Source organism: Limulus polyphemus, unplaced genomic scaffold (assembly GCF_000517525.1).
Source record: "Limulus polyphemus unplaced genomic scaffold, Limulus_polyphemus-2.1.2 Scaffold254, whole genome shotgun sequence".
Classification (NCBI taxonomy): domain Eukaryota; kingdom Metazoa; phylum Arthropoda; class Merostomata; order Xiphosura; family Limulidae; genus Limulus; species Limulus polyphemus.
This window is the reverse complement of record NW_013665864.1, coordinates 420,059-428,662: the sequence shown is the minus strand read 5'-3', so window position 1 is coordinate 428,662 and position 8,604 is coordinate 420,059. Positions and strand designations below refer to the sequence as shown.

At 29.0% G+C, this 8,604-nt stretch overlaps 1 protein-coding gene across 4 annotated transcripts in view; it reads left to right on the top strand.

The window, feature by feature from the left end:
- LOC106478850 (complex III assembly factor LYRM7-like) overlaps positions 1 to 8,040 on the top strand; it is a 12,717-nt gene extending 4,677 nt beyond the window's left edge. For 2 of the 4 annotated variants that reach the window (XM_013939423.2, XM_022382516.1), the window contains exons 2-5: positions 214 to 286; positions 1,998 to 2,068; positions 5,088 to 5,169; positions 7,706 to 8,040. In XM_013939423.2, coding sequence (XP_013794877.2) covers positions 214 to 286; positions 1,998 to 2,068; positions 5,088 to 5,169; positions 7,706 to 7,782 — 303 coding nt within the window. In that variant the 3' untranslated portion in view covers positions 7,783 to 8,040. Of the gene's footprint in view, positions 1 to 213; positions 287 to 831; positions 957 to 1,997; positions 2,069 to 5,087; positions 5,170 to 7,705 lie in introns of those variants that run through there. The other 2 variants (XR_002609995.1, XR_002609996.1) reach the window with 2 other exon arrangements.
- Positions 8,041 to 8,604: the final 564 nt, after the last annotated feature.

The window sequence follows — 8,604 nt, the reverse complement described above, 5'->3', positions numbered from 1 at the left end:
TATATATATATATATATATATATATATATATATGATGAAATTTGATGTTAATTGATAAATTTCTATTCCTCAGCAAACAGAAATAAAATTTGTGAAACTTACAACTTACTTACCTTTTTTTTACAAAAATTTAATTAGTTAATATATAGGTTTTTTCATTGATGTTATATCTATCTAAATGGAACTAATATACTATTTGTGTTATTTTCTTAGGTTTTAGCTTGTTTTCGAGCTCTTCATCGAATAAGGAAAAGTGTTTTTCATGGAGACTCACTTGCTCTTGAAGGTAGGTACATTAATTTTAAATATTTGTTAGAGTGGAAAATAATCACTTTTCAAACTTGGGGAATGATCCATTACAAAGGTACTGACACTGTGTTTGGTCAAACCATTATTACATGTAAATGTATTTTTCGTCATGTGAAAAGCTTACACTGTAATCCTAAGTTCTTAAGATTTTATATCATTTATTTAAGTCTTATTTTTTAGTATTCATATCCTGTTCATGTCATACTGTTTAAATTGAGAAATAGGCTATTTTTTATTGATTATTTTTAACCCCTTGAACATACAGCAGAATTATAAGTGTAATGACATTTCATCATAAAGACATTAGGAGACATCAGTTTTGGTCATCAATTTGTATAATGTTATAAACCAAATTTTATTTGCTATTATGGAATTTTAACCCTTTGCTTTTTTATAATCAGCATAAACTTAGTTATCTTATGGAAACTAAACATATAATATCAGTAAATTAAAGCTATAAAGGTACAAAATTGATCAAGGTCTCATAGTGCTTCTTATAATCGTTGTTATGATTAATAGCCAATACAGTCACCTAACACATCAGACTTTCATCAAGAAGACCCAGAATCAAATCTCAGACAACACCAACATAGAAAATGGTCCCTCTCAGGACTTCCAGAAGATAACAGCAGATTAGCAACCAAAATGTAGGATAAAAACTAGTTAATAATTAGACTTAAATAATCATATTGGCTATTAATCATGACAAAGATTGATATATGATTACCAAAATCTTACATTAAGTGTTTCTTATAGTGCTGATTGTTGTGTTAAATGGATGTATTTTATTAAAAGTAGGTCATTGTTAGCTTGTAAACTTAAAATGGACAGTGAATTAATTTAGATTGCTAGTTTTAAATGTTTTTTTTAACTTTGTTAGGTCAACTGTAATTTTTGACAGCTAAAATAAAAGTAATTTGTAAGTGACAGCTTGATGTAATGTAGAAGTCTGTATACAGCTGGGTGATTAGTTCGAATAATCAAAATTATCATTAAATTGATTAATGTGTCAAGAATATTGTCATTATGATTTCTCGTTATAATTTTTAATTCAAAGTTGTTTAACCTAATCAATTAATTGATTGTAATTGCATAATAAGTCCAATGATTAATCAGTTATCAAATTCCACTAATCCCCCAGCTTTACTTCTGTAAACAGTGATTGATAGCTGAATGTAATAGTTTTGTAAACAGTGAAAGAAAGCTGAATATAATGTAGAGCTTTATAAGCAGTGATTGTTAGCTAAGTGTAATATAATTTTGTGAACAAAACATTGATAGCTAAATGTTATATAATTTTTGTAAACAGTAATTGATAGCTGAATGTAATCTAGAGTTCTTTAAATAGTGACTGATAGCTGAATATGACATAGTTTTATAAATAATGTCTAACAATTTTATTTGATATGGGTTTTTTAAACAGTAAATGCCATTCGGTGTAATAGTTTTTAAACAATGACCGACAGTTAACTTTTATTTAGGTTTAACAATTTGTATGTCAATGACAATTACATAAAATGAAGAATTTCATAAAGAATGACTCAGAATTTAATGCTATTATCATAAGTAATATTCTTGTTATGATAGAAACTTAATTTTTTCATTTAATTCTAGCAATATCCATTTATTTTTGAAACTTGTATGCAAAAGTATATTAATACTGAGAATGACATTGTACTCCATTACAGCGGCTAGACAAAAAATTGGTGAAGAATTCAGAAAAAATGCAGCAGAATCAGATCATGATAAGATAACAGAGGTTAGTATGTAATACTTAAGTAGTTATTTTTTTTTACATAAACAAAATTACTGGTAGTAGTTAATAGCTACGTGTAACTTCCATGGCCTGTGCAACTGGGGTTGCAGCATGTGCATTTGTACATGGCAGCAGGTTCTTAATGACAACAAAAATAAATGCCAAGAAATTGGTTCTGATCACCAGCTACTCCCTAGCTGAGTGAAAAATTCCCTGTCAGGTATAATCAGCATTCAGTGATAAAGCATATAGCTAGAACATAACATGATTGATGGAAAATTTATTGGGGTGTGGGCAGTATTAGCATTTGCACATGTTGGCAAAGCACATCACATCAGCCTTGGTAACTTCATTTATAAGTAATGCTCTACATAATATTTTTTTAGTTTGTGTATATTAATGTGTGAATATTATTAAAATATGCAACAATTTTACAGATCTGAAGACTGGGTGATGTTACGTATAGCTTTGTAAAATTGATTATATTCACTCAGTGTTACTGGTATCATATAGAAGAAACTAATAAAAATGAGAGGGCTGGTCTATGAAAACTACTTGTGTCCCAAAGTCAAAAATTATACAACAAAGTAATATTAATAAAAATATATCTAGGTTTTTTCTTAGTTTTTATGTTTTGCAAGAAAATTAAACTATCATATTATAAACTGTAAACTTAACTTGACATTAGTGTAAGGTGAATTTTAGCACTTTTGTACATCTAAGAGTACTGAAGAACCCAAAATGAAACAAAATTAGAAATGCAAGACATCTTGATATGGTTGCAGTATCATGGTTTGGGTTTGGACCAGCCACTCATTTTAGCACTTTTAGTTCTGTCGAACCATCTATGTAAATGATTGAGCTATTTCAAAAGGGGGTAGTAATGTTTCCTGTATAGTATGACTCATTGTTGACAATAAAGTTAAATGCTGTGGTTCACAGTTCATGCAGTGTTATATGTAGCATGCTGAGTGTACTGCACTAAATCACAGAAATCACAAGCACTCTGTGAACTTTGAAAGTGAAACCAAGTACAGGAAAGAAGATTATAAAACTAAATGTTTAAAATGCTCATTGGTGAATAAATATTTACTTTATACATCTCTATGCTTTAGAAAGTTACATTAAACATCATTGAACTTAGTGGAATTTTGTATCTTAGAGGAATATGCAATTTCTCTTACTGAAAATGCTCATTTATTTTACATTTTTGTACCATTGGAGAGTAGGGGTTTTCAAATGTGATAACATTAATGTTGTTGTGTTATACCCTTCTATACCTAATATAGAATATATTCAGATAGTTTTTCATAATTTCCATGCAGCTATTCTGCCTGTATTTATCATCTTCTGGTAAGCCAAATATATAACCAATGACAGTCTGGTTCACTGGCACCTGCCTGGTGGGTCCACCTGGCTACTTTATGATGATGGTGGCTCTATTTTAAAATATAATGTTTTTTGAAGGCCACTCAATGTTTTGTTGTGTACTGTGTTTACAACCCCAAAATTATTCTGTAGCAAAACTATGCATATATTAAACTCTAATGCATAACTAATTTTTTTTTACACACAATGAAATCTATACTGAATTTAATAAAGGGCAGGAAAAATTATTTAAAAACCTTCAACTCTGTGTCTACAGGTGGGCAACAAAGTGCATATCACAACTTTTTACAGAATTAATTCAAAATTTCATTAATATACTTTATTGAAAATAACAAAACATAGTTAATAAATGAATTTTAATATTCTACATGATCTCTTAATTTCAAATGAAATATTTAAAGAAATTCTCAATTTTCACTTTGTATTGTATGGCATGTGTTTACTTCAAACTGCCCATTTTTTTTATTTTCTCTCCACCCCTATATGATGTCCTAAGTTTAACACGAATTACACATTTATAGTATAAGTATTACTGATACATATTCTAATTTTATATTCACCAATCTTCTTTTTTTATGGAGATTTAAACCAGAAAGTCATACCCACTTGCCATGCCCCTCCTTTCACAAAATGGTTATTTGCCCTTAGAGTATTTATAACCAAGAGAAAGAAAATATTTTACTGATTTCAGTGCAAAGCTAACTTTTTCTCCTGACAGTGTTTCACTCATTCACTTTCATTGTTGCTATCTCCAAGTTCACATCTACCAGATAAGTGAAGTATTTTAAGGCATTTATACTTTAGTAGAAAACCAATTACTATTATAATTTAATTGGTTTTCTGCTAAAGTATAATACTTATACGACATTGTGTTCTTTGTGTCATTATTTTGTGTTCTAAATTGCATATCTGAAAGGTTAACTCCCACTCCCAGCTAACAGTTGGATAGACTGGAACAAGTGGGGTAAAGTTTCTTGCTCAAGGACACAATAATATAATGAGGGCCATCCTTGAGCTTACAACCATCCAACTATAAGTTCAAAGCACGAAGCCACTGAGCCATGTTGAATTCTTCTGGTGTAGATGTTTTAATCCTGCTCTCCACATCAACAGCCATGAAAAGTCACACAACAGAATATAAAGCCAGCTAGTAGGTTAAGATTTGCACTGTGAATAAAATTACTGGTTTATTTTTCATTTGTGTTATTTACTTTCCTTTGTACATTTAGGCCATATTTTTCAAATATGTTATTGGAATCTACCTGAAGCAGACTGTATTATTCTGGTCAAATAAATAGCACATTTACATATTTGTCTTTATAATAAATCTTGATATTTAATATTAATTTTTAGTTATGTTTATAATATGTGTTGTTTTTATATTGATTGAGTGACTTAAAGTTCCATACGTATGGTATCTACATAATGTTGACCATAACTTTCAAAACCTTTCTTCTTTTTTGGGGGGGAAGAGGGGGTAGAAGTATTGAGACAATTATGTTTTTCTTATGCTCTGTGTTTTTGTGCATGTGTGTATTTTTATTAATGCAGATCTTCGTTATTGATCCATATAAATCTTGGAAATAAAGAAAAACTATACCTGCAGTCAATGTCTAGTGTTTCTTATTTGCAGCAATTGAAGATAGGGTGGGATTGTGAAATGCTTCTCCGCGAAAAAGTAGTTCAACTTCAACTTAATAAACAAGGTCGTTATGGTAAGATATTATAATAAATTGTATTGTCTTCTTTTAGTTCTTGTAAATTTAAAAGAAATTCCTTGTGTATTTATTAAATTTATGTTGTTGTTGTTGTTAAAACACACAGTAAGTAAGGATTGTGTCATTGTAAGATGAGGCTAAGAAAGCACTTAGCCTACAAGCTTTTTCATAATTGAAGATTTTAATCAAAAACAATCACCAGTTTCCTCATTTCCCTTGAAGATATCAATAGACATATCAAAAATAAGAATAATGACTGCATATTTTATTTTTATTGGACATTGACAAAAATATAAAAATGTAAGGGTCAGTAAAAAGAAATCCATGAAATATTTCTTTGTATGTAAAGGTCTAAAATAAACAATCTGCCATAATCAGGTTTCAACAACAAAAATCAATTTATTCAACTATAACAACACTTAGAAATAAATTTAACACTTACCAAAACACAGTTAATAAACACGTGCCTGGCCAGGACTTAGCACTAATGTTAGTGAACAGTATATTATAAATATCAATATTATTTCAAATAATGGAATCAGGAAAAAGAACCAGAAAGAAAAAAAACCTAATTTCCAAAAATACAGCAACACAAAAATACCTTTCAATATTAACAACAATATCAAGTGATAAACAGCAATAATTCACTAACTATCTCGTGACTCTCTCTCTCTTAGTGAAGCTTTTGGCAGGATATGTATTCACTTAGTAGGTCACAAGAGTACAACATCATGTGATCATAAATTTACAAAATTAATAGTATCTGTACATCAGTGCTAGGGAACGTGGTGTCAGTTTCATCTTGCATATATATATATACTCAAAGTACAAATGATTAGCTAGAAGGTTAGTGTTTTAATCCAACTAAAAGTTCATAGGTAAACTAAACAATAGAAGGAAATAATAAATGAATGATAAACAAAATCATAACCTTCGAAAAATAGAATTTGCTATCTTACAATATACGTTTAGAATTTCATATATTTTATAATGGTTAAAACTTGTTCTGAAGGAAACTTTGTCAGCTTTCAACTGTGGAGAAAACAAAAGTCCGATTGAACATACTTGTTGAACCCATGAAAATACCTTTAAAAGTGTTTCAAAGTTTTGATCTTTATAAGCTTTAAAGTAACTTTTGTATCATATGTACTTGCATAATTAAGCATAATTTATTATGGACTTGGGTTGTTTATTCTAAAAGACTACATGAATAAAATTATCAAAATTGGAATAAAGACATGAAAAGTCTTCGTTAAATAAATCTAAACTTACTCAGTTTTTTCTACCAATATATTAAAGAAAGCAAATGGATAGCCTTGCTCATGTTTACGATGATTTTTAAAAACTAATGTATTTAATGATAGGGAAAAATATCAACATACTTATGATATTGTGATGACTAAGGCAATACTTCAGTTATAGTTATCTCATGGAAATGAAAAAGAAGAAAGATCTCTTTTAAAAGACTGCTATTATTGACCCCTGAAATACTACTATCTAGGTAATAGAAAGTGTTATTATTAAAAGAGAGTAATGGCAAACTGCAAGTTTTCAAACATACTTAGGTAAAAGAAAACATATATCATTATACTAGTTCAACTTATAATGATCGTCTTTGTCAACAATGATATATATAAAGTATGCTATAACAACGAATCTAGCAAAGTAATAACACTTTAGCTCTTATATATTCATTTCCATGTAAAAGCCACTGTCATTGCATGTTCATTGGAAGTGATGTTTTCAAAAATTGTATTCTAATACTCTGTTCTTCACTGACATAACCAATTTTATTAAGTAATATAGCACCATTTACAGTAGTGCATTAGGTGTGATTTCTCTAACATATAAGTTTGTTTGTTGGTTATTTGTTGACATGAAAATCTTAGGTTTAAACATGCATGATCAGATTTATATTATGAGGCCTGAAATTATTGAATGACTTGCAATGGTTTGCCCAACTGTATTATTAGATAACGTGTACTAATTATTAAAAGCTACAATAATAATTTTTTTTATATTGTTCAAAACAACTTTATCACTACACAAATCATCAGTTTGGTGTTGTCTTAACTATTTCAGGTCCCCAGTGGGTAAGCGATAAGTTTTCATACTTACAATGCTAAAATTGAGGGTTCAATTCCCCATAGTGAACAGTGTGCAGATAATTTATTGTGCAGCTTTGCACTTTTCAAAAAAGAACAAATGAAAATTATTTCAGATTTTCTAATTGTATATTTCTATCTCAAAAAGAAGTTTTTAACAGTGTGAATGTTTCTAAATAATTTCTAAATGTAAAAAAAAAAAATTTGTTGACAATGAGAAATATGTATATAAATTATTGGGATTTTGTGTTTCTAGTCTATGTATGTTAATTTATGGTAGTTCTGAAATTGTAGTCATCTCTCCAGATGTCGAGTATTTTAGATAAAAGAAAAGTGTTTCAAAACTGCATGCATATGAAGTGTAATGTACATTCCTAAAACCCCTTACAAATTATTAATTAGGGTTTGTTAAAATGTTTGCTTTTCAGAGTTAAAGCTACGACAGGATGTACGTTTAGAGAAGAATACACCATACATAGAAATGCCAGAAGATTTATCACGGTGATCCTTCATTTCTCTGCTATATTTTTAGAAAAGTATAAATTTTGTTACAATGTGTGTTGTATTACCTAAATTATTCTATAAATAAAGACAGTATAACATAGAGAAATTAGAGTTTAAAACTTATTTCATGTTATTTATTTTTCACAAAATAATGCTAATGATATTATTTTTTTGGTGTATGTAGCACACTATGTTAATAAAGTGACCTTTGGTACCACTTTGTTGATAATAAAAACGGAAATAAATTATTTAAAATTTATTTGGTAATTTTCTTTGTTTTTATTACATACTTTTACCATAATATTGTTATTTTGGCATGATAAATGTACCATACTAAAAAAGTTCGTTTTTTGCTGATTTTTTGAATTAGAAATTTCAGTTCTTGATTATTACAAAGTCCCATCTTACATTTTTTTATTCTAAGGTTCATTTAAATAAACAAGATTCAGCATTCACTGATTTGATTAAACTTTTTTTACTTCAAGCAATATTTGAATGTGAGATAATCATTTTTTCAGTAAAGGTAAAGTATAGCTATAAATTTTTGTTTTTGCTTAAATATTTACATACTGAACCAATTGACTGCGGCCATGCTGTATATGGGATTTTACCGACATCGTGAGGAATACTGACGATAAAAAGAAAAAAATAATTGACCCATTGTTCAGTAAGTGCTTTGGTGGATGGAGAGTGCCACAACACTTTTAAATACTCCTTACCAGTTCAAGTGGGAACTTTAAAAATGAAAGCCCATATATGGCACAGCTTCATCTTCTAGTAATTCTATTCCCGTGGCACCTCAACATAAACTGCCTCATCTGAT